At 37.5% G+C, this 27,618-nt stretch overlaps 1 protein-coding gene across 4 annotated transcripts in view; it reads right to left on the bottom strand.

Annotated features, from left to right (window-relative positions):
* The window catches only part of ADAMTSL1 (ADAMTS like 1), a 1,118,714-nt gene that overhangs the window by 233,961 nt on the left and 857,135 nt on the right, over positions 1 to 27,618 (bottom strand). For all 4 annotated transcript variants that reach the window (XM_042244881.1, XM_042244882.1, XM_004004390.5 and 1 more), the window contains 3 exons: positions 22,746 to 22,950; positions 21,284 to 21,431; positions 19,130 to 19,214 (listed from right to left, as the gene is read on the bottom strand). In XM_042244881.1, coding sequence (XP_042100815.1) covers positions 19,130 to 19,214; positions 21,284 to 21,431; positions 22,746 to 22,950 — 438 coding nt within the window. The remainder of the gene's footprint in view (positions 1 to 19,129; positions 19,215 to 21,283; positions 21,432 to 22,745; positions 22,951 to 27,618) is intronic.

The raw sequence follows: 27,618 nt of genomic DNA, 5'->3' as shown, positions 1-27,618 counted from the left end.
CCACTAACATTTTCACAAAGTTAGTATAATAATCTGGAGAAAGGACTTTGGAATAAAAATCTTAAATTTTTTTTTTTTTTCCTATGATCCAACTGCTTTCGCCCTGGGAGTCGTGCTGAGGAGGCATGCAAACCTGGCTCTTTAACCCTGATTTTGGCAGAAAAGGAAAGACGTGATAAGAAGGTTATAGCATTAAGTCCCAGCAAGTGAAAATAGTTCCCATCTAGTTTAGGGAAGCTGAAATTCTAAAAGGAAATTGATCCAAGTTTTCAAACTGGAAGAAGCAAAACAAAGTTGTGGCCTGAACCTGGGCTGTGTCCTGAGTAGGGAGACTGGAACAGAGACCCAGAGCCACGGTGTCTGAGGCCGGGAGCGGTCCCCTGACGAAGGATTTGACACTCGCTACCTTTGAAGAGCCACCCCCAAGAGGAAGATGAGGGTCATACACAATCGTGTCAGGAAGGTGGATTAAGGAGGAAGCATCGCCCCGAATCATTCCCAAGAAATTCTCATCACAGGGTAGCCTCCCTCTTTTGTTTTTTAATTCCTGACTTCATCTTCTGGCACCTCCGGACGTGGTAGGGAAAACGCATCCAATAAGATTAAAATCTCTCTCTTTAAATAATGCTACCTGTAACCGTCTTTTAGGAATATAAAACCAAACTCTGCAATCAAAATAGTTTTAACCTTCTTATTATACATTCACATCTGTCTGCCTGAGTCCTGGGACAAAAATCATAACAAAATATACAAGCACTGATTTTTACAACCCAGGTATAGACAGAAAGGAAAATCTACACCATGCTGCTGCTACTGCTAAGTCGCTTCAGTCGTGTCCGACTCTGTGCGACCCCATAGACGGCAGCCCACCAGGCTCCCCCGTCCCTGGGATTCTCCAGGCAAGAACACTGGAGTGGGTTGCCATTTCCTTCTCCAATGCATGAAACTGAAAAGTATATAAGAGAAACCCAAAAGCAAGTGATAAGTCTTTAAACTTTGACAACAGTGAATACTGCTTCTTTAATAATGTGGTCCTGAATTTTGTTTTCAAATAAAAAAGATGACAAGATCTCAGAAAGAATAGTACCCTATTAGCTTTTCCTATCTAGTAAGGATTATTACTCTGTCGGCTATAATAGCCCTTTCAGTGACCATTACAAAAGACTAAGAATCAGATAGATTTTTTGGTAAAGAGCGAGATAGGGAAGATTTTAGATTCTGTGGGCTATGTGTATGGGTCTTTGTTGTTGCAAAACTTAACTCTGTGAAAGCAGCCACAGGCAATACTAAACAAAATGAGTGTGCCTGTGTTCCAATAAAACTTTATTTATAAAAACTGGGGTGGGGAATGGGAAGGGAGATGGAAAGGTCTAAATCTGGCCTATTGGGTTGTAGTCTTCCAACTCCTTCTATAGAACATTTAGTGGACATGTCAAGCACACTGAGATTCATCAGTTCCCTCAAAACTTATTTGAGGCCTCTGTCTCCATCTTTTCCCACATATATAAACTTATGAGAATGACAAGTAGCTAAATTGATTTATATTTTACCCCCTAGATTAAAAGTGAGTCCCGGATGAAATCTAGAATGGAAAGGATGCCCAAATGAAACCCTCAGCTCTCCCTGCCTACAACATGAATCACTTTCCATTTGTTCTCTCTCCAGGACTGGGAAGATACACCAAAATCACAGAAAGTAGAAAGAGATGCCACTGCTCCATGGATTCACTGCCACGATAGAGACTTGTTTATTCTAAAGCATCTAAATGAAAAAAGAATCATGTGTGTTGTGGGTATGTGTATATTTTTGACTATTTGGATACTTAGGGTTAATCTACTTTATGTCTCCCAAGTGAGAACCTTATCAAGTGTCAGACAGCCTTATTGGCATATCTCCCAACCCACTATCCTTAGGTCTTCATCAAATTCACACCAATTAAGAACAATTTGGTCTTTAAGTGGTGCTGTCTTTTGGCACTCAGTTTAATTTCTCTAGTGCATACGCTGGATGATATAATATTCTCTCTCACTGAAGGCAGGAGATTGTATTTCAAAAGAAAAATATCTAATAGTGCAAATGGCCAAATGAATAATAACTGTTTTTCATATGAAACCTTCCCCCACATCCCTGGATCTCCCAACTCTGTATTTACTATCTTGAGCTTTCTGGCCACAAGTGGGAGGAACAAAGGTCAGGGAGAGGGCAGTCAAATGAGCCTGGAGGTTTAACAGAAACGTTTAGAAGCTGAGTAGTTCTTGCTGAGTTAGAACCTTTAAAGCGTGACCTTTAAAATGGAGTCAATGTCCTTTTAAAAAATCTGCATGTTATTAAAATAAATTCATATTAAAAATTAAAAAAAATCTGCATGTTAATTGCCTTGATGTACACATGGACAATGTATTATTGGAGTTTAATTTAGGCAACTTAACTATTCTTTTGGTTAGCAGCACGATTGCCAGAAGAATGAGGGATGGCTTGGGTAAGTGAGTTCTTTAAATGGTGGGCTTGAGCTTCAGAAATGATTGATATGATTCTGCATTTAGTTTTCCCATCCTCAGGATAAAACAAACAAATGAACAGAATCTTGGCAAATAAATAATGTATGTTTCTTCTGTTTGCAAGCTTCATTGTTCACTTCACTACCAAAAGGCTTATTCTTTAATTAGAGGTGTAACCACAGTCCCTATAACAAAATAGATGAGTGATAATCAAATTCACTTGTAAAATCCCAAAGCAGTTTAGTTTATTAGTGGCTATTATGGAGTCAGAAGCATGGACTGAAATAATAAAAACTATCACTTTATTTATACGATGCTACAGGGAAACAATTCACTTTTAGTCTCATGTCACTTCAGGTATTAACCACTAAGCTCTAGTTTTACACACATAGTCTGATATTCAGCTTTTCTCCTCTTCCTTTTCTCTTTCCTCCTTTCACATGCGTTGTCTAAAATATCACTGGGATTATTCAAAATATGAGTAGCACAATATAGTAGCTCTGTAGAGTTATTTTGATGCTGTTATGAGCCTCAGCTCATTCTCTAGTTTCAAAATACAAACTGAAACTTGAAGGAAATCACATTACAGATATTTGATTTTAGTTTAGTTTTCAATCTTATAACATTTGAATTATAAGTTGATAGGGGCTGTATATTTCTTTTTATTCTTTCTTTGATGGTTTTAGGGTGAGGGGTGAAGAGGGAATAAACTTAATAGTGTAGGAAAAAATTGTAACAACTTTAAAACAGACCCTAAATATTACTGAATATTCTGTTCAGTGCATTCTTTCTGATTATTGCAAAATTTTAAAATCTCTGAGATTTAAAATAACCGTGAGTTATTTTTATTCCTCTATAAATTGTAGAAAATTGACCATGAAAATGATTCAGGCTCATAGAAATGAGGATTAACTGTGTCTGTGAGTCAAGTCGCTCAGTCATATCTGACTCTTTGCGACCCCATGGACAGTAGCCAACCAGGCTCCTCTGTCCATGGGATTTTCCAGGCAAGAATACTGGAATGGGTTGCTATTTCCTTCTCCAGGGGATCTTGCCAACCAAGGGATCGAATCTGGCTCTCCCGCATTGTAGGCAGACACTTTACCATCTAGTGGATTGTGTCTAGTGGAATGTAATTGGTTGTCCTGTAGATAGACCCATTTTGCATCTACTTGTAAATTCATTTCAGCATTCTTATTTGCCTGAATATGTTTGGCTCTTTTAAATTTCCTTTGAATTGGTTGTAACATCTTCCTGCTGCTGCTGCTGCTGCTAAGTCACCCCACTCGTGTCCGACTCCATGCGACCCCATAGATGGCAGCCCACCAGGCTCCCCCATCCCTGGGATTCTCCAGGCAAGAACACTGGAGTAGGTTGCCATTTCCTTCTCCAATGCATGAAAGTGAAAAGTGAAAGTGAATTTGCTCAGTCGTGCCCTACTCTGAGCGACCCCATGGACTGCAGCCCACCAGGCTCCTCTGTCCATGGGATTTTTCAGGCAAGAGTACTGGAGTGGGGTGCCATTTTCTTCTCCGAACAGCTTCCTAGTTTCTTCATTAATTAATGAAGTCAATGCAATCTTTGACAGATGTTTATTTTATATTTGCATGAGATTCATGATTATTCCCATTCTAAAATTTTCTCATTTAATAGTGACCACAGAGGGATCTGGAGAAGAGTACATTGGAAAAATAAAATATTGTATAAGTAATTCTATGCCAAATTAACCAGAAAGTCTTTTACATAAATATGTCATTTGGGGACCAAAAAATCATTATATGTTATTGGTAAAAATGATATTTTGTATTACTTCATCTTATTTTTAACTCAATCTTTTTCTCTTCTTTTTTTTCAGTCTTAAAAGAGTTGGTTCTTCTGATTTTGGACAATCTTTGAGAGAGTAAAATCTTTAGGAAATGGTACAGTTACCTAAAATCTAGCTGGGCATTTGGATCTATGTATGAGCCATTTGGATCTATAAGAAAAACACATTGCTGCTGGGTGGGAAAGAAAGTTAGAAAGGGAAATAGAAACACATTCTTTCATCTACTTAATTATTTATTCAATGTCTCTATGAAATTAAAAGTTTTTTTTTTAAATAAAAAACCTTCAAACTAGTAAACAAATAAAATGTGGGAATGCTACAAAGGGAAGGCAATTCTTTAACTGTATCACTTTAGGAGTTTTAGAATTATAAAATCCATCATACTAAGACAGACTTAAAATGATTATTTAAAAATATAGCTAAAGCATTAAGGTGTTGAGAGTATACTTATCCAAGATATGCCCCTACATTCACTTAGAGCCATACCTAACACCTAAATCATTCCAAATAAACGAGAATCTAACTTATTGTGAAAATTCTTTAGTCAAGGATACTTGATCCGCATGTGGAATTATAAAAATATTTCTCAACTACTGCTGTTAGCTTACAACTTTCTGGAACTGCAAATAATTCATGCCAGTTATGCAATGCATATTGAAGTCTCCAAGCAAAATTTTGTAAAGGTATCCAAGATACCACTCTATGAAACATCTAATAGCACCACTTTTTTGTCATAGATTCTTCACATCCATATCATGCGTGAATTGGGAGGGTGTTCAGCAATGTAAAGTGCCCAGTAGTATAACCAAGAATAGAATGGTTCTAGAAATTAAGCTGACAAAACAAATGACAATTTTGGTGCAGTCACCAGTATGATTATTTGAAACAAAATTCAGTGACTACCCCGTCTAGTAGTGCTAACCAGTGATGGGAAGGACGGACTCAGTTCCCTAATTCTCTAAGGCATCCTGGGAGAGCTATATTTAGTGGCATTTTCCAAGTAGTTGACATCATTTTCTCATGATAATGATGCCCTTTTGAGTTCTTTCAGAGGCAGCTGGCCTCTGCAAGAATGCCTCAATGGCTTTCTTGCAGAAATGCTCAGTGTTGAAAGGAGGGGAAGAAAGGCTGACTGCATTAAAAATCACATTTTCCTTTCAAAGAGACTTTGTACTAGAAGGAAATGCTGTGGGAGATCAGAGCTCTCCCCAAGTTCCAAAAAGCCAGAGATGACTGGACTCTTTCAAAGTCTAGGACCTCATACATGTGAGTACTCTGTTAAACTCATCTTATGAGTCTGAGCCAGCTTTCTCTGATGTGGTTCCAGACAAGACATTAGAAGGAGTCTTACTAAGAGTGGGACCCTCTTGACCATCAGGAATTATTCTGCTTTAACAAGAAGAGAAAAGACAGGAGAAAGACAGTTGATAATAAACGTTTCAGAGTATTAGCCTCAAATTTTCTGCTATTCCTGACATATCCAGTCTTCAATTATCTTATTTTCAGTAGCATCCAAGACACCTGATTGTGCCTCTTTCCTTGAATTACTTTCTCCTCAACTCACAAGGCATCAAACTTTGCTTGTTTTTGTTTTCTGGTCACTTCCTTCTCAGACTCCTTTTCTAAATCCTCCTCCCCTCAAACTCTAAATATTGCAGTGCCTGAGGCTCAGTTTGGTGTGGTCTTCCGATGTGCTCATCAGTGATTCTTGGTTTCAAAAACCACCAAAGTTCAGGCAATTCTATGTACTGACTCTCCAGTCTAGACCTTTTATCTGGGCTTCATATTGAAACTTTTTTTTTAAATTAAGATTTGGGATAGGGAGCCATTTTACTCTTTGAAAGGAATAAACATTAATATATTTAATGCTTTAAAACATTATATAGTGTGTCTTAGGTACCAGTCTCACTTCTAACTGTTTTACAAATAATGTTAAAACCCAAGAATAATCTAATGAGATAAGAATTATAATCCCCATTTAATATGTAGATGAGGGAACAGGTATAAACCACACACCTAGAAGAGTTTCATGCTCTTAACCACTACACATTGACATCCCTCCTGATTGACATGTTCACTTGGATATTTCAAAGTTATCTCCAACTTAAAGTATTCAAAATGGAACTCTTGATTCCCCTCCTCAGCATCTGATTCCTCTTCCAACCTTCATCACAGCAAATGATTCAACTGGGCAGCTAACTGCTCACATGAAAACTTAGGATTTACTCTTGATCCTGCATTTTCCCTAACTTCTCACTTTCAAACAATTTCCAAATGCTACTAATTCTCCCTTGAAAATATATCTGAAATCCATTTATTTCTATCTCTACTACATCTACCTTGATATAACAGCAGCAACAACCACCACAATAATATTTAATGTTCATTGATATTTTTATTTATTTTTTAATTGAAGGATAAATGCTTTATAGAATTTTGTTGTTTTCTGTCAAACCTCAATATGAATCAGCCTTAGGTATACATATATCCCCTCCTTTTTGAAACTTCCTCGCATCTCCCACCCCATCCCACCCCTCTAGATTGATACTGAGCCCCGTTCGAGTTTCCTGAGCCATACAGCAAATTCCTGTTGGCTATCTATTTTACATATGGTAATGTAAGTTTCCATGTTACTCTTTCCATACATCTCACCTTCTCCTCCCTTCTCCCCATGTCCATAAGTCTATCCTCTATGTCTGTTTCTCCACTGCTGCCCTGTAAATAAAGTCTTCAGTACCATTTTCTAGATTCCGCATATATGCATTGGGATACGATATTTATATTTCTCTTTTTAACTCCCTTCACTCTGTATAATAGGTTCTAGGTTCATCCACCTCATCAGAACTGACTCAAATGTGTTCCATTTATGGCTGAATAATATTCCATTGTATATATGTACAACTTTTTTATCCATTCATCTGTCGATGGACATCTAGGTTGCTTCCACGTCCTAGCTATTGTAAATAGTGCTGCAATGAACAATGGGATACATGCGTCTTTTTCAATTTTGGTTTCCTCAGGGTATATGCCTAGTGGCGGGATTGCTCAGTCATATGGTGGTTTTATTCCTAGTTTTTTAAGGAATCTCCACACCGACTTCCATAGTAGCTATATCAATGTACAGTCCCACCAAGAGTGCAAGAGCATTCCCTTTTCTCCACACCCTCTCCAGCATTTACTGTTTGTAGATTTTTGATGATGACTGTTCTGACTGGTGTGAGGTGATTTCTCACTGCGGTTGTGATTTGCATTTCTCTAATAATGAGCAATGTTGAGTATCTTTTCATGTGTTTGTCAGCCACCTGTATGTCTTTTTGGAGACACGTCTGTTTAAGTCTTTCCCTCATTTTTTGATTGGGTTGTTTGTTTTTCTGGCACTGAGTTGTATGAGCTGCTTGTATATCTTGGAAATTCATCCCTTGTCAATATACTAACAATGGAAAATCAGAAAGAGAAATTAAGGAATAAATTCCATTCACCACTGCAACAAAAAGAATTAAATATCTAGGAATAAACTTACCTAAGGAGACAAAAGAACTATACACAGAAAATTATAAGACACTAATGAAAGAAATCAGAAACAACATAAACAGATGGAGAGATATTCCATGTTCCTGGGTAGGAAGAATCAATATTGTGAAAATGTCTATACTACCAAATGCAATCTACAAATTCAGTGTGATCCCTATCAAATTACCAATGGCATTTTCCACAGAACTAGAACAAAAAATTTCACTATTCACATGGAAACACAAAAGACCCCAAATAGCCAAAGCAGTCTTGAGAAAGAAGAATGGAGCTAGAGGAATCAACCTTCCTGACTTCAGACTATATTACAAAGCTACACCCATCAAGACAGTATGTTACTGGCACAAAAACAGAAACATAGACCAATGGAACAAGACAGAAAGCCCAGAAATAAACCCATGCACCTATGGGCACCTTATTTTTGACAAAAGAGGCAAGAATATACAATGGGGCAAAGAGCACCTCTTCAATAAATGGTGCTGGGAAAACTGGACAGCTACATGTAAAAGAATGAAATTAGAACACTTCATAACACCATACACAAAGATAAACTCAAAATGGATTAAAGACCTAAATGTAAGACCAGAAACTACAAAACTCTTAGAGGAAAACACAGGCACAACACTGGATGACATAAATCAAAGCAAGATCTTCTATGACCCACGTCCTAGAGTAATGAAAATAAAAACAAAAAGTAAACAAGCGGGACCTGATTAAACTTAAAAGCTTTTGCACAGCAAAGGAAACTATAAGCAAGGTGAAAAGACAACCCTCAGAATGGGAGAAAGTAATAGCAAATGAAACAACTGACAAAGGATTAATTTCCAAAATATACAAGCAGCTCACTGATATGTTTTAAGCATTTCTATACATTAACTTGTTATAACATTGTTAGGAGATGGGTATTGTCAGAAACATTGTTAAATGGGCAAACAAGATTACTGGGTTTCTTTCAATGGGAAGTCTAGCAGACTTACAGGGGCTGTCAAATTCTAAGGAAGCTGGTCTATTTTGCACCTTAAAGAGATGCAATGGAGAAGGCAATGGCACCCCACTCCACTACTCTTGCCTGGAAAATCCCATGGATGGAGGAGCCTGGTAGGCTGCAATCCATGGTGTCGCTAAGAGTCGGATACGACTGAGCGACTTCACTTTCACTTTTTCACTTTCATGCACTGCAGGAGGAAATGGCAACCCACTCCAGTGTTCTTGCCTGGAGAATCCCAGGGATGGGGGAGCCTGGTGGGCTGCCGTCTATGGGGTTGCACAGAGTTGGACATGACTGAAGTGACTTAGCAGTAGCAAAGATGCAAGGTTCCTTGTAGAGGGCCTGTAATGATGGAGATTTTTTTTGTTCAAAGTGATGGACATTATTTTTCTGTTCATGTCAATGGAAATAATTTTGCCTGATAGAAAATACAAACTTTTCTAAATCCAATTCACATCAGAATTTGTTTTATCATTTTATTGGTTTCTTCATAATTCAAGAGTTAAACAAAAATTTGACATGTGCTCATTTTATATTTATTAACAGAAATAATGATTTTAACTTTCTAAAGATTGTATTTTAACAATAATATTTTCATCCCCACTTCTAGATAATAAAATCGACACACAGATATTCCCAAGGTCATACTGCTAAATAAATGGCAGAGTCAAGATTTAAACCATGGCCATTTACTATAGAATCCATGCTCTTCACCAACTCACTGTCCTGGCTCTCACACTGCCACATAAGCCAGATCACTGAAGCTAACATCTGCTCTCTCCTGAACTTCCACAATAGCCACTGGTCTGTTTTCCTCCTCTATCAGCTCTTACTAACTCATTATTCATGCTGTAGCCAGGAGGGTCTTAAAATGTAAAGCTTTTAATTGTTCCTGTTATATTCAGAATGAAAGCTAAACTCCTTACCATGGTTACATTATGCCATTATCCACCTTCAACTCCTACTATTCTCCCCTCATCACTGGCTTCCAGACATACTAGTCTTCCTTCACTTGCTTAAACGTGTGTCATTCTTTCCTGGTTCAAAGTTTTGAAATGTGTGGGTCACTCCCTGGATGAATCTCCTTTTCCTCTCAGTTTAGAATAACTTCCATTCATCTTACAGGTCTCAGCTGAAATGTCCTTTCTCAAAGAAGACATCCTTGACCTTGGACCTACTGAAAGCCCCATCAGACTCTCCGAGAGCACTTCTTCATTCATTTTCTTATAACAGTGATCAGTTTTTGATAATCAAGTGTGAACATTTATGGTATAACTCTCTTCATAAGAGCAAACCTCCATGAAGACAGAACTTCACATAATAGGTGCTCAATAAATATATTTAAAAAAATGAGTGAGTGAATGGATAAATAAGAGGTTAAGGATTGATGTTATGAGTGATTTGATATTGGGTTTATTCTTGGCCCCAGAGATTGAAAGCAAGCAAGATAAAAAGCCTAAGACCTTTCCAGGCATTGGCATGGAAAATCCAATAACCTTTTCCTGTTTAGACGTTTCTTATGGTCTTTTGAGAAGTGAATGTGCCCAGATTTAGTGGCTATCATAGGCTGATTTATTTATATTCTTAGAGCTGCCCTTGGGCAGTATGCGGAGGCCTCAATTCATCTTGGTGAGGTTTGGGTTATCATGCAGCTTGAAGCAAGTTTAAATTCTGTGTCTATTATACTTCAGTTGAATCTCAATAAAAATGCTGTTTTATAGAATAAAAGGTTTTGGGGGCAGTTTTGAATCAGAGGCTGCCTTCAGTAATTTATATATGATGCTGATCTAACACTGGTTATTTTATAACCAGCCACCCATCAGTGAAGACTTTGGAGCATTCTGAAAGTGTTCCTAGGTTAGAGAAGCTCCCTCTTTAAAACTCATTACACACAGAGATTTGGGAAAAAGAGAATATAGACTTTTAACTGTTTGTGGCAGATACAAATGGAGCCAAATCATTCTTCCCAAATGAAAAATGAGGCTAGGACACTTGTTTCAGACCATCTTTCTCTCCACTGCTTTTTTGACCTATGTGAACAGAACATGATTTAAAAGTTTGGTTTTCCTTGAGGCTAGTCCGAAGATTTAAAAAACCAGGTCCAATACAATATTGCAAATTAATTAACCTCCAATTAAAATAAATAAATTTATATTTTAAAAATATAAATAACAACGACAAAAAAAGATAATCTTATGGAGGCTTTTGGCAAAATCTGGAGTAAGGGAGCTTATGGAAATATCAAATAAAGTTTGTTTTTAAAATCTCAAAAACAAACAAACAAACAAACAACCCAGGTCCCAGGGACTAAAATACCATCAGAGCATACAATGCTATTAGTGCATTTGGAGTTCTTAGCTTAATAACAGAATGTAGATTTCAACGTACATTCTTTTCCCTGAATTTGATAAAAATATAAAATACTGTAAACTCAGAATACTTGTCATGAACCATTTCTTCTTCACACAGAGCAGAATTAGTTTATCTTGTAATTTTGTAAAGGTTTCTTCCCCTTAATTCAACAAGTTTGGCAAAGCTTTCCAATGAAAAGTTCAGTTCATTAAAAATGACCTTAATGGACTTAACATATATTGGTGCTGACAGGGTCCATACTTTATTTTGGCACACGAGGATCCCATTAATTTGTCTTTGCCACGCTCTAGGGCTCAGCTGAGCAACAGTTCAGATTTAGCTCTGAAAGTAGCTGCAGAATAAGCATTAAGTGGAGACAGTAGGAGGGGCTGACACATTTAGAACTTAGTGGTTCGCAAGAAAGGCTTTTCTAGTGACTACATAAAAATGTCTCTGTCTGCTCTCTTGAATTTGTTATTGATTTTTTCTGTGTATGCTGGGAGCAAGCTTGGGAGATCAACTGTATGTAACTCAGAGCTGACAGAGGATGAGCACTTTCCAAACTTTCCTTATTTTTGCCATTTGTTACAGATTGCTTTTTGCTCAAATCAAGGTAACTAGCCTTTGTCCTTTAGGATGAATTTCTGGCTAAATTCAAAGTGAGATGCCTATAAGCGAGTCTTAAAAGAGTCTCAGAAATATAGAGGGGATGCAGAGAAGTGGTGTTAGCTAAGAGCCATGAGCTGAAATTGGAGGGTATTTGTGGTCACTTGCGGTTGTCTCACATGCTATATGATATAATATGTATGAAGCAGAGATACCACCTCTCTCAATTTCTCCATTTGGAAATGAATGATTATGAAACATGTTTGCTCTCAATATTCTCAAGAAAGATGAATGATACTGGAAAAGGTACAACCATAGCCACAGTTAACACCTAAACAGAGTTTCTTGCATATCAGGCACTTTACACATAACTTAATCCTCTCAACATCTTTATGATATAGATACCATTATGTTCATTTCTCAATGAGGAAATTAAAGCCTATGGGGTTAAGTGACTTGTCAGGGTCCCCTGTTATTATTGGGGGGAATCCATGATTCACATTCAAGGAGTCTGTCCCTGGAGCCCACACTTTCCACCACTGGGCATGCTGCTACCATGCTTGTAGTGTGCTACGTCGCTTCAGTTGTGTCTGACTCTTTGTGACCCTATATCCCTTGGACTAATCCTCTGTCCAAGGGATTCTCTAGGCAAGAATACTGGAGTGGGTTACCTTGCTCTGTGAATAATAGTTAAAGTGCTTTTTAATTTGATTCCAGCAGGGCTGTTTCCTTGTTTGGGCACACAAATACAGAGACTCACCCCCCCCACCTCACCAACTCACACAGTTGGCAGCCTGATAGATCTGAAAAATTTCAGGAAATTATCAAGGATTTTGGTACTATATTTTGCAACACCTAACACAGATTAATGAGGTACATTTTCTGATATAAAATATCTAATCATTTGCTATATAAAAAAATCAAATAATCTTTCCTCAAGTGCTAGTTTTAGAGTCAAAGTCAGATACACAAACATATCATCATCATCGGCCAATCCCCACATTTATGCCCAAACAAAACCTATGGTTTCTATCACAGTCTTCTTTCTCTCGTTTCTCGTATTTGTGCATTTTTACCATGTATTAGCTTACCTATCCTGATACTGGAGCTCAGAGAACACAGAGTAGTAGAGAGAATTCGGGAATTCAATAAAAAATTCTCCTACGCTTCTTGTGAAATCATTAACACGATTGTGCTGTGCATACCCAAACCCCAAAGGTCATTTCTTCCAAATAGCTGACTCGTTTGTTCAATCTGTGGATGACTGGCCAATACTCAACACTTTGGTCACAATCTTATCATGCCTGTGGTAAGCACACACTCAAGGTTTCTTGAGGGCAAGGACTATTGGATTTCTTTTTACAAAACCTGCACTTGGCACAAAATCTGGCCCAGAGCAGGTGACTTAAGAGTGAATTCAATTACTTTCATTGGGAGATGTGAACAATTAGGAGGTCCAGTATTATCTAAAATACATGATCACCCAAAGAATTTATATTAAGAATTCTGTAGATGATATAAGGGAGGAGAGCAATCTGGGTAGACCAGGAGCCCAGAAAGGAAGGAGCTGGAAGGGAGGGAAGTGATGATGGTTATGGGAAATCAGGGCTCATTCATTCTGGCCAGTATGAAGCTTTTACTTTGCAGGTGCCAAATTAAAACTAAATGCTGTTGTGCTGTTTTTGTTGTCTAATTCTAATGTCATGTTCTGCTTCAACATCCTTTCTGAGGATTTAATGATCAGCAAACAGTGTTTACAATTCTTAACCTTAGGTGACTCTTGATTCAAAAGAGATGTATCTGTTTCTCCCTTAAGATATTTCTTTTTATGTTCTATGGCCCGAGATTCACAAAGAGAATGTACTTGAGGTATTTTACATTAAGGGTATGAACAACAAAACTATCTGGTTCCATTACCAATTTTTGATTCCTTAAATATTCTTTGGGGGAAAATATAGACACGTGTCACCAAATTAACATTTCTAACCACTTTATAAAAACATGAATTCACATTCTTAACCACTGAGTTAAGCCATCCACATTCTCAGACAACTTACTAGATATAAATATGGACTAACATACTCTTAAATATTATATATTTAAATACTATTTTCAACAAGGTAAACAAGCCATTTAATGACTATAGAATAACCATGGTGACTCTTATTGGCTATTCTTTCTGTATTTAATTCCTTGTGGGTTCTGTTCACACAGATGCATGCTCTTACTGAACAGCCCCATCACTAAGCTGATGCCATCTGGCATCCAGATATTACCGCTGCCTTCTGCCTGCTTGCTTCCCTTCTTCCTTTTTAAAATGGCTCACACCAAGGTTATTTATGGCAAACATTTATGTTGCAGCCAAAAAATGTTTTCCAAACCATGCAGTCAAGCTGTTCAATGAAAATCTAATAAAATAAGTCAGGACTTTTTTTAAGTGCAAGATCAAGGCACAGAGGACCACCCAATTGTAACTTTGAAGCAAAACACTGGTAAGGGTCTCCACCTGTGTGCCAGGATGTGCCAGGGTTAGATGAGGAATGGCTGGTTAAAATGGTGATGTTCGTCAAGGGGTATCTAAGGGAAACAACCACCTGCCTCCTGTCATTTGTTCTGAGCCATCCAAGCAGAACTCCTGGTGACTGAAATCAATCTGGGGGGATACCTGGCTCCCTAGATGCCCAATTAGTTCCACCTTCTTCTTCCTGGGATGACTGGATTCAGAAAGCAGATAATCTAAAGAGAAAGTCAAAGCATCAAAAGCTGCCAGGCCATACCATTTTCTTAAGCCTTGGGGGTTCCCAGGTGGTGCAGTGGTAAAGAACCCTCCTGCCAATGCAGGAGACTCAAGAGATGTGGGTTTGATTTTTGGGTTTGGAAGATCCCATGGAGGAGGAAATGGCAACCCACTCTAGTATTCTTGCCTGGAGAATTCCATGGACAGAGGAGCCTGGTAGGCTATATAGTCCATGGGAGTCACAAAGAGTTGGACATGACTGAGCACACACATACTTAAGCCTTAAGCCCTCACTTAACAGATTATACCCTCTAGGGTATTGAGTGGCTTATTAGGGGCTTGAAGAAGTTAAGAAAATGAAAATTTTCCTTCCTATTTCAAGTCAGATTAGGGTTTTTAAGAAGACCAGCTGATTAACTACAACAGTGGCAGAGAGCTGTCTTGATAGATCCCAGAAGTCACCAGCGTTTCATTTTCGCTCAAGAAATTAAGCTGTCAAAGGGGTTGCGTTGTGTATGTGGCTTGAGGTGGTTGTGCTGTTTATGCACACATCCCAACAAAGACTAAAAGGAAGGTATAAAAGCAGGAGATGGGAAATCAAGTCAAGTGATTTCTTTAGCTTCTACTTAATTAATGAATACAGTTGTCTGACCAGTTGTAGTTCTGATTCCTCACCAAACACAAGTAAAATTTTGATGGTTAAAAAAATATCTAGAAAGCTATTTCCACATATTTGTTTGTGGAAGCAATCAGCTGGCATTTCAAGGATGTGTTCTAAACCTGATAATACTCTCATCAACTGAAAGCAAACGCAAAAACACATAATTTAAATAAAGGCAGAAGAGAATTTTCTAAGTCCCTCTCCCATTTTCCTCTTGCCAGTGTGAGAATGGCACTGCTATTATCCTCAGAAAAATGCAACTCTCCCAGAATCTTACTTTTTGCAAAAGTCTATCTTAAATCATATTTTTTTCTGCATTAATTAGGTAGCAAGGATTTCTATGGATTTCTCAGCTGACATCCTCAGAAGCAAGTTCACTTTACTGTATTAATTTATAAGGTTTTCTGTGCTTAATCTGTTTCACTAGCTAAAGTGCCCCCCACCCCATCTCTCAGTTTCAGTTTGGGGTTGGATCTTGTTCATGTTGTCCTGCTCAATCAAGAGAAACAAACATACACTGCTTAAAGATTTTTGAGGTTGGCTGTCAGGGAAACCTGACAAAAACCTATGTGTGGATTAAGGGAAATTACGGCCACCAGTGAAAAGTCAATTTAGAGAGCAAGATTTCTACATGTGGGTTAGGAAATAATTTTCTGCAGATCAAGAAAATAGACTCAGGCAATATTCCTATCTTCATACTATATGAATCATATACATTGTAAATAAACCAGTCTGTTTCTGTTGCTGCAGAAAAAAAGCATCTAAATGCATTTCTAAATGAAGCTGTAGCTTCATAAGACAAATCAGATTGTTCCGTAGCATGATATGGGAAAACCCGAATGAACTTATCGGTTAGCTCAAGACATTACCATCATGTGATATTTATTTCAGTTATTCTATGAAACTGATAATTGTATTTGTATCTTCTGCAGGGCATTTAGTTTAGTAGGACAACAAAGCTGGTATATACTCCTACAAAGATTTAGCTATTTTTTTGGCAGTTCAATTTTCAGTCTTCACTACAGGTTTTTTCTAAACATGTCTTAGAGTGGTTGCTTTCCTACATGTTTTTGGCTACAGTGCTAACCAATATTTTTTTTTTTCTATTTTAGGGTTACCAAAAGAATCTATTATTCAATAATAGTATCTCCATCTACTAAAGATTTAAAGTTACATATTTTCTTCTAGTATTCAATGAGACAGGCTAGTGACACTGTTTTCTACTTTACATAAGGGGAAATAAATGACATTTGCTGTTTTACTACAGGACTCTGAATGTTAACTGGAGCCAAAGCAGGAGATAACAGTCCTGGACCACTATTCCTGGTTCTCTTCTCTGATGAGTTCAGAAGTGACAACCACAGCTTCTAAACATTACTGTTTAATTTAAGCAATGTGTATCCCTTCTGTGGGGAGAAGAAAGACTTGCTGACAGTATATAATTTTTTCATTATAGTATGGAAAATAATTATAGGTTGCTCCATACATTTAGAAACTAGTCTATATGGCATAAAAAAGAATTAAGACCATGCAAAATTCTGTTTTTAAATTTCAAAATCAATTAAAAAAAGAATGTGACACATAGGACCTTTCTAGGGTTTAGTGCATGAAACATGTAAAGTATATTAAAATATGGAAACCATATACCTTTCATTACAGCATTCTACAGCTGTCATTTATTTCATTTTGGTATAAAAGTAATTATTGTTCTGAGCATAATATTTATAGTACACATTTCCGTTACCCAGCACTAGCACTCTAATTACAATCTACTTCAATTCAGATTAATCATGCCAAGATGGCAATTCCATTACACCAAGAGTAAAATTTAATAATCTAATATATGGCTATAGTTTCAATGGTTAAAATTATGTGTTTAACTAGTTTAGGGATTTGTTAGGATTAAAGTTAAGCATAATGCATCTTAATCAGAAGTTTAGTGGAAAACACTCATTACAAAATATGGATATATAATGCTGTGGTCTATGTAATGCTTTTGCAGAAGCATTAAAATTTAGTTATAGCTTTTGTTTAAGAAGTATCTAGTAATGGGAAATGTGTCTAATTATTGGTATAAGATATTCTGATCTAATTTAAACTTTGCTATATTATTTAACATTGATCATAATGCAATCTTACATACATAATTATGCTTTAGACCACATGACAGAATATAATGTACAGGAGAGCAGAGTTTATTTAGGTAAAATAAAACCTAACTGGCTTTAAACGTATATTAACCTAAGAACACATATAAGAAGTGACTAGCTCCAATTATACGGCATCTTTCTGTCTCAAATAGGACCTTAGTGGATTCAAGAGTTAATATCCCTCTAAAATGAACTGCTTCCTTCCTCTCCAGGAACAAGAAGGCCTGTCAAGCCAGGTACTGGCAGGAGAGAAACAAAAAGTTTTAAGCTTTTATATAGTCACATAAAAGTTGCACTGTAATGTTTAACCACTGACTTTCCTCCAAAGTTCTGTAGTGGTTAGTTGATTTTTCTTAAAGCATTTCCTCAAAGAAGCAGAAAAAAAAAAAAAGCTGCCACAACTTATAACACAGAAATAACCTATGTTTTGCTTCTTATCTTTTAAGAAATGTGTTTGCTCATATATAAACCATTCTTCTGTGAAACAAGTGACTAAGTACCATTTCTTTACAAATTGAACTTTGGTCATTGTACCAATTTGTATTTTGGATTTCTTTTTCAATCTGTTAATGTTTAGGGTGTGATTCAGAACACAATTTGTATTCTGGCAAACAATATATCAGATTTTGATTCAAACAAGATGACTCAGAGGAGATTCTAAATTGCTTTTAAACATATAGATTACAATGTTAATTTATATATTTAGTAAAATTTAGTAAAGCCTACTAAATGCGAACAGCCAACTCTTTGGGAAAGACCCTGATCCTGGGAAAGATTGAAGGCAAGAAGAGAAGCTGGTGACAGAGGATGAGATGGTTGGATGGCATCATTGACTTAATGGACGTGAGTTTGAGCAAACTCGGAGACAGTGAGGATAGGGAAGCCTTGCATGCTGAAGTCCATGGGGTGGCAGAGTCAGACATGACTTAGCAACTGAACAACTATATTTGGAAACCATTTTGTATCCTGAACGCTATACTGTGAGCTCTTGGAAGCTCACATAACATGTCATATGTATTAATGCATAGTACTGAGTCTAATGCTTGTATTAAATAAACTAGATAATCATCAGTTGGAGAAATTGCTTTGGACATAGATGAAATTCATCAATAAAGTGCTTTCCCAAATTTTTAAAAATGACTCAGCAGAGAGGCCTATCAGTGTATTCCAGTAGATCAGTATGCAGTTATTTGATCCATCAATCTGTCTCTATTCCTTGTTTTCTCTTGTGAAGCATCTAGTGGTCTTACAGATTTCACGGCCCTGATTAAACTCAGCAGTTGTGTGACCATGAGCAAGTGGGGCAGAGACCTGGTATCCATCTACTACCGATCCAGCAAGAAAGGGGAAAGAAAAGCTGATGAGTTTCCTTTGCTTTCAGATATATCTCACTTACCCTTTCATTTTTGTGAGTGGCTATACTGCAAAGCTGGGAGATAAGGAGTGTAAAAAGATGCCTAGGCTTCCACAGCAAATCTATGCTACATCACCAGATGCAGCCTGGACTTTCTTACCTTCAGCCTCTTGGCAAGAGAAAAGACAAGGTCAGATTTTGGAGAAGAGGGTAGGCACTACATTTTCATTTTCATAACTCAAAAGATTTAGAGAGCAGTCATGTTTTAGAAACGCTCTGATAAATCTCCAATCTGACAGCCCCAAAGCCTCACTCTACCCTTGGTAAGAGGAGTATACTGAGTTCAGATCCTATGAAAGCCTGGGTGAGATACCTCTTTCTTTAAACCAATCAGTATCCAAAGTCAAACAACTCATGGTTGAAAACTTACGAAGGCTCTTCCGACACAGCAGCTCCTTCTTCGAATTCTTGGGCTTGTTTGTACCATGGCAGCTTGGCCTCAACCGGAAGCTTTTCTGAGAATTCAGCGCATAGAGACAAAAAAGAAGAGGTTAGAACCAGTTTAGGATTTCAAGGAAATGCTATTTTCTCCTCCCCAGTTCTCAACTTTGTACTACCTAAAAGTTATGATGTTGGTAACTATAAATAATAGGTTTTCGGGTTAATTTCTATATATGAGTGCCCTTTATTATGTTGAAGAGTGAAGTCTTTTTATTATGAAAGTTATAACTCTAGGAGCTCAATACGTATATAAAGAATCATCAGAGTATCTTTTCACTATTTCCTCTTGAAAAGATAGAGCACTATTTATCTTTTAAAACAAAATACAGTGGATTACATTGTGATATTTTCATAAATTCTAACTTGTTTTTCTTTTTCTTTTTGGCTAAGTGTGATCTATACCATACTGTAAAAAACAAAGAAAACTGCCACTCTGAAATTCTCAATATGTTTCTTTAGACACCTGACTCATGCAGTATCCACCAGAGGTTCACTGACAATTGGAATATGAGGAACTGGGGGTCCACAAACCATAATTTGGCTTGCTTCAAATATTTATCTAGCTTTGGTCAAACAATTCAAAATAAGCTTCCTAACAACTTCCTGGAAAAAAAAAAGAAAACTGTGGAGGAGAAAAATAAAGAGGGAGGTTATAAGTGCTCCTACATAAATAACTGCCAAGATTTGCATTCTGACATATTTATTAGAATCATTTATAGGCATATTTGCCTTTATAGTATGAGCCAGTGAGGCTCTATCACCATTTTATAACATATAATTATAAAGATGAAAGAAATATGTCTATATATGCATATATCATAGAATTATATGGCATTTTAATGATGTTTAGAGAGCCAGACTCACTACCTAGTTGTGAAAATACAGATTTTACTCCTGACAGTTACCCACAAACTGCTTTTCTTTCTCTGAAGTGGCTGGGTAAAGACGAACAAATAAAAAATGCATTATTTTAAGCTGGGGCATCACTTTTTATCCTCTATGTGCAACAACCATTTAGAAAACAAAGCCAGTGAGAAATGTAAAACTGCCCAAGCCAAAAGGATTTGCTAACATTTTGAACCCAGCAAATGGTTCCAAATATACATACATAGTTTTATAACTAGCTCACCTCTCCAAGATAAAGGAACTCAGTCAATGAAGGTGTCTATGACAGCTTGAACCATCCCTGTTTTTCAATAATGAGCATTCAGCTTAGCATGAATAGTAGGCTTATAATATTTTACTGTCTTTTTGAATTGACTCTGCCAACCGTATCAGTGGCCACTGATCCTCCTGTATTTGAGGAAGCTAATGATACTCAAGAGCTGAAGATAATATTCGTGGAAAACTTACAATAGGCAAGGCAGTGGGTTGTAGACATCGATAGATTTATTCCAATTTTTCTTTCAAATTATGATTCTGGAGTCCAGTTTCATGTTAATTTTTAATTTTAAAGCTTTCAATATAAAAAGCAACAACTTTTTGTTGTTGTTTTATTAGTATGAAGTATGGTATATTTCATGGTTAGCAAAGCAGACAGTTTGGATTCACTGCTTTTTTTTTTTTTTAAACTGAGGTGTAGTTAATTTACACCTCAGTTGTATCAGTTTCAAGTATATAGCAAGGTGATTCAGTGATATACATACATATATTTATGTATATATATATATACACACACACACATTTATTAATTGATTTAAGCCCACTTTCTTTTTTATTTGATGAATCTTACTGCCTTGTTTTTAATAGAAAGCAATGTGACTAGTAAATCACACATATACTTCTATAATATCTTTATAATATCTCGCTTCAAGTAGATCTGATTTTTTTTTTCAGTAGCAGTCTTCCATTAATTTTCTGACTCAGGAGAGAATTACATCAATACATAGTGCTTAAAAACAATTTGCAAACAAAACTATTGCAAAGACTTTTAGAAATAGTTTAGTCCATTTAGTAGAGTCTAAGTTACAAAGGATAGTTATAAAGAACACTTGGGATACTTAAAAGTATTCCAAGGAACTGAAAACAGCAGTGAATACACACGACCATGACAAGATTGGTTACAGAGCCCCCATCAAGTTACCTTTGGGTTTATAGCAGGGAGTGGGTATGATGCATTCCTCTTTTATGTGGGGCTTGGTTTTGGGGCTACAGCCTCCGGTGTGCACTTCCCGATGGTCGATGCAGAGGACCACACGGTACCTGAGGCCCTGGCCACACGTCACTGTACACTGGAAGGAGAATGCAAGAAAGGAGACTCATAGGCAAAGCCTTGTTTACTGTTCTTCACTTCCCACCTGAGACTCTTTAAATGGCTGCTTTTACAGAAGGGCTCCTGGTGGCTTTATATGATTTCTTACTAGTCATGGGATCTTTGTTCTGTTGGGCTATTTCAATGCGAAGGCGGCTGCACATTAAATCATTTGCGATTTCTTCACTTTGGATTAGTCAGTTAGCCGTTCTTAAGCACACACTGTGTGCAAAGTCCCAAACCAAGCAGCAAAGAGAAGGAGAAAAGAAATTATGGAGTGTGCCTAATTTTTGATTACCAAGACTGCATGTTAATTTTATTCAGTCACTTTGCTAATGATTGTTAGGTCTAAAGTATGAAAAATGCCAGCTCCCACATGGACATTAAATTTTTAAAATTTCCATCATTGCTAATTTATATTGCAGCATGGCTGATCCAACTGATAACAGTGGCATGGAAAAATGATGAAAGGAACTAATTGGTTCCACATGCTTGGGAGCAAGTCTCGATAGAAAGAGGCATCACAGCTCTAATCTGCAGGCACAAAGCCACAAGGCCATGTGAGTAACCTGTGGCCATCTCTGTGGCTGAGGACAGATCATTCCATCTCACCTTTCCACTCCTTTGCCACTTCACACCTTTTGGCACTAGAATCCAGGAGCACCCCCCCCCCCCAGTTAATCTTTTATGTTTAAGCTGCTGCAGTGTCTTTCCTAATGTCCAGACTATTTTCATTTTAGTTAATCCTGCTTCACCTCCATTCTAATTACATTGTTATTTTCATCTTTTTTTTCCCAATGAATAATAGACATAGTTTTCATCTTAATCCACTGAAGACACTTTTTTGGACACAGAAAAAATATAAGAAACAAAAAATGAAATCAAACTTTTGGTCTGCTATGCTCAACCATCAGAACAGCTTACACAGCTTCAGGCTCATTCAGCCTCAGCTACTCATGGCAGACACGTGCCTCCCCTTCTTACTTAAGAGAACATTATGGGGAGTGATAGTGGCATCTTGAAGTCACTTGAAGAAAAAGATGTGTGTGTATAAGCATGCATGCTAAATATACATATACATACATATATATATATATATTTTTTTTTTTCCTACTCATTTACTTTTGGCTGTGCTTGATTTGGGGTAAGCCTACTCCAGGGTCTACACAAGCAAGCATCTAGACCGCTCAGATGGAGAAGTGGGGAGGTGGACAGAGTAGCTGGTGGGGTGATGATGCGGAGAGGGGAGAATGGACTTACTCTCCTAATGAACAAAGAAAGAAGTCACAGTTACCGGAGACCACTCCTGTGCCAGCCATTTAGGGCAGTCAAAAATGTTGCAGGGCTGCACGGTGGGCATCTTAGGGGTGTACATGCATTTCCACTCTTCCGCTGAGCTGACATGCCCCTGGATGTCCTCCTCCACACAGGAAACTGCCCGGCTCTGGATGCCGCCCCCACATGAGGAGGAGCACGCGGTCCATGGGGTGGCCTCCCACCTACAGAAGCAAGGGAAGTCATCAGGGCAGACCTGCACACTGCCCACCTCCTCCGTGAGCTTTCCCACCACTCCCCAGTGCCCATCAGGGCAGTAGGTTCTGAGAGGCTGAGCTCTAGAGAACCGAAAGCCAGCAACTGCCCAAAGTCTGCTGAGTCAGAGAGAATTCAATGCTGGGAAAAGTGCTCTGTCAACCTTGAAGCTCTACACAAATGTAAGAAATTACTCTGAGAACTGTCTACAAGGCTATCTGTGGGGTCCATCACCTACTCAAAAGAGGGCTGTTCAGTACTTTTCCTTATAGTTTTAATATATATTTTCTCTGTATGTGTATTTGTGTGGGTGTATGTATATTTATATATAATATTTATATTATTTTATATTTTATTAATATATATTTGCATCTGTCCAACATCTGTGTATCTAAATATCTATCTTAAGACTAAAATTGGTTAATCAATTAATTCTAATAGTTTTTACCTGGGCTAATACTTCTCACTTTCAGCGCAATACTTCATTACTTAGCTTCTGGATACTTTTACATGCGGAGCTCATGAAAGATCAAGGTAAACTAAACACCCTTTCTCCCTTGGTTCTACGGTCATCAACTTTGGGACTGCATGGATTCAGTATAATTCTGATGTCCAAACTGTATCATCATTAAGAAGCCAAAGTGTCAATATAGGTGTTACCTATGTGTTCCCTAGTTCCTGGGGTGAGGTACTGACAGTTAGCACTTCTCCAATCAAGAACTCCTGGAACTATGAAAAGTTTGGCTTTGGTTCAAAAGCTCATGGCATTGGAATCTACGTATACAGTAAAGTAAGGGGAAAAATAACAATGTTGTCAACAGCATTTAAGAGAATTTCACTGATTTTTCAATTCTCTCCACAGCTTGATGCATTTGAGGCCAGAGGCAGAGAGATATCTTTGCCTGATTCTTCTTGGAGGTTTAGAGAATGTCAAATTTGTAAGAACAGAAATGCAGGGGCTAGTTTTTCTTTCTTGCCTATCTAGTCTGCTTGTTTATGAGGACTGGTAAGGCACTCTAAGAATTTCTCTTAAAATTATGAGAGATACCATTTTAATGAGAGAGAAACAAAATGTCACCAAGTTGATCCACTTGAATAGTTAAATCTAAAAACACTGCACAGGCATGCCATGGAGATGTGAACTATGCTTTACATGGGATTTCACGTGCATTGTGAGCCTGATTTCTCTTTTGCATGAGCCTGGATAACATATGTTTCCCACTTACAGAGAATTTTCCTCCACAATTCTCTGTACTGTTCAAGTCTAGGCAACAACTGTTATCTCCACTGCCAACAGCCCAAACATGCTGCCAAATACAATATTTTCCTCTGCATATTTCCCCAGGAGACACAGAAGAAAATGTTATTATGGGGAAACTGAGGCCCTCTGGTTAGTCCTTTGGAGAATCTCTGTTCCCTTTCAATAGAAGGAAGCAGCTCTATAGAGTTTCTCTTCCAAAAGGGTGAGACCAATTCTCATTTGTCTCCATGTAAATCTCTGGAGAGCTGGAAGTGGATAACAGGTCTGATTCAGACTAAAATTAAGCTGAACGTGTAAGAACCAATTCACATTAGACTCGATTTGACAGTGAACTGGGAATATGCTTTTGAATGGGCATTTAATCCCTTAAAACATTAAGGTGCCATAAAAAGAGCACATTTCCTAATTGGTACTCTAATATCCCTAAAGTTGACCCTTCTGAAGAGACAGTGATTAATTTCTGTCTCAACACTTGGACCTGATCCATGGTGTAATTTCATAAACAGTAATAAGTATCCTTTTCATTGTCAGTGATCATGGAAAGACAAATGATGTGAATATTATTCCAGGCATTTATAGTATGGTTCCAGGATTAACTATAGTTCTATATGTGAAAAACTATAATGCAAATCCTTACATAATAATAGGATTATGTGGAATTTCAAAGAAAAATATCTTTGTTCTTTAAAGAAAGTATAACAATAGCTCAGAGAGGACATCAGTTAGAATATCTCAAAACAGGGACCAGGTAAGTATTTGGGAAAAAAAAAAAATATATATATCCAAGAATCTTGCCCTAGAAGAATAACAGATGAGGTCATATATTTTAACTCCTTTGGCTTTTAATTTTTAAAGTCCATTGTGTATTTAGTTTAAGAAATTCTCAAAATTAATGATTATGTGGAAAAATTGCAAATATTAATTATAAATTAAAGATAATTCATCAGAATGTGTTCTTAAATTATATTCAGATATGATTATAGTCAAAGACTGAAAGCAAGAAAAAACAATTAAAAATTCATTCACTGTGTTTTGTATCTTGTGGTCTTAAACACATTTAAATAATTTCAGTACGCAAAGTCTCGATCAGTAAGTAGCTGCCCTCTGAGAAACATTTTGAGTCTTTATTCTTCTTAAGAAAGAAGAATATCCATGAAAATATCCATAGAAATAGCTTCCATTTACTAAGGCTTTATCACTAAAGCAGAATATCTAACTTCAGAATTAATTTAGTAACAGAAGTGCATGGGCTAATAACTACAGTCTGTTTATCATCTAGTTGTCTTCTCCCATTGGGATGCATGGACAGGCCAAAGTGCATAAGACAGGGAGCAAACAAACATCAAGCGCCTTCATCTCAGTCTGCCATTGAGAATACATCTTCAAGCACTCGGGGGACATCCGAATACATAAGAAATCAAGTTTAACCTAGGACAGGCATTAGTCACACCAGAGAAATATAAACAGGAGAGATCACAGACATGGAAGAAATTGAGGAGGACCGTTACAGGACAAACATCAACTTGATGTTCTTACCCCTGACACCCAGCTATGCCTTTATCTCAAATCACATGGGCTTTGCACAGCCAGATACATGTGTCCTATGAATACTTACTTTACAGATATGGGGGTTGAAATCAAAGAAATCTTGGTGCAGTTAAATTGATATTTCTCTGTTTCATTCCGTTTTTTTTTCATGTTTGGTTCTGGATCAAACCAGAAAAAGGATACAACAGTAGCATTCTTAAGTCATTTACTGTCTTTATCAATATAGACATAGGAAAAAGGGAGGGAGCTGATGAATGAAGTAACTCCTCAGTGAAAAACACTTTTAAAAAATCCCTAAACAATTATATATAGCATTAACCAAGTGCCCCCTTTCTTTACACCACCATCAAAATGGTGAAAAGTAAGTTTCATGCTAGTCACTGGAAGTATTTAAGTAGAACCCGGATAACACTTGCATTGGTTTATACATGTGTGCGTGTACGTGTACGCTGCTGCTGCTGCTAAGTTGCTCAGTCGTATCTGACTCTTTGTGACCCTATGAAGTGTAGCCTGCCAGGTTCCTCTGTCCATGGGATTCTCTAAGCAAGAATACTGGAGTGGGTTGCCATGCCCTCCTTTAGAGGATCTTCCTGATCCAGGGATCAAACCCCAGTCTCCTGCATTGCAGGCAGAATCTTTACTGCTGAGCCACCAGGGAAGCCCATGTACATGTGTGTGTGTATACATATATATATACATATATATGTATGTATACCTATATTGGAATGCATCTGCAGTGAGTGAGTGAAAGTTGCTCAGTTGTGTCAGACTCCTTGTGACCCCATGGACTATACAGTCCACGGAATTCTCCAGGCCAGAATACTGGAGTGGGTAGACTTTCCCTTCTCCAGAGGACCTTCCTGAACCAGGAATTGAACCAGGGTCTCCTGCATTGCAGGCAGATTCTTTATCAACTGAGCTACGAGGGAAGCATCTGCAGTAAATACACATTTATGCCTATTTGTGTAAATATATGTGTTTACACATGTGTGTTGAATGGATGTGAAGGGTGGGAGAATGAAGCATCACGGGGCAGCTGAACTAAAAAACCTCAAGGTCCCCTTTTTGTAGTTCAATTCAAAGTATTTGAAGATTTTCAATCAAACTTTGCTTTATTTTACAGTTCCAAATACAATCATTTTGAGGGCTTTGCTTAGTCTGAGATGGAGCAAACCACCATGGATTATTTCCAACTATTTGTGATCTGATTGAAACCTTGGGTTCTAAACAGCAGCTGACTCTCTGAAGCCCCAGTGAGTGAGGACAAGAGAGCAAAAGTCTTGCTTAGCACAGAGGTGGCTTCAAACTCAAGTCTAATTTCTGCTCTCTGGGGGGCTGTTTCTAAGGTGGCAGGCGATATGCTCAGTAGCTAGCATGTTTTTCAGCTTCTCCAGTTTTCTTATAAATATATTAATAAAGAGGATAAGTTCTTTGAAAAGTTTCTCAGTCACTTTAATATTTTCTAGTTTTAGAAAATACTGTACTTTAAAAAAGCAATGCAGTACCTGGAATATTCTGTTTTAGAAAATAACAAAACTCCCCTCCCCACCAAATGTTATGAACAATAAGGATATGAAAAAACTGCCTTTTTGTATTTAATTAATTTCTCTGGAACAAAAAGAAGGATATTCAAAGACCCTATGCAGAGTAATACCACATCTGGAATTTCACATTTGCGGTATTTGGATAATAATTCAGGCAGTGTTTGTTTAACAGTTAGCAACAGTGCTTTAATGACTAGGGTCCTATTGCAGAGGAAACACAGAAAAGGACAAAGGGAGTGAAAGAAAGACATAACATAAACCCATACACTGTATCTAATCAGAGT

Source organism: Ovis aries, chromosome 2 (assembly GCF_016772045.2).
Source record: "Ovis aries strain OAR_USU_Benz2616 breed Rambouillet chromosome 2, ARS-UI_Ramb_v3.0, whole genome shotgun sequence".
Taxonomy (NCBI): Eukaryota; Metazoa; Chordata; class Mammalia; order Artiodactyla; family Bovidae; genus Ovis; species Ovis aries.
Note: the sequence above shows the minus strand (reverse complement) of the source record. Positions and strands in the feature narration are given on the sequence as shown.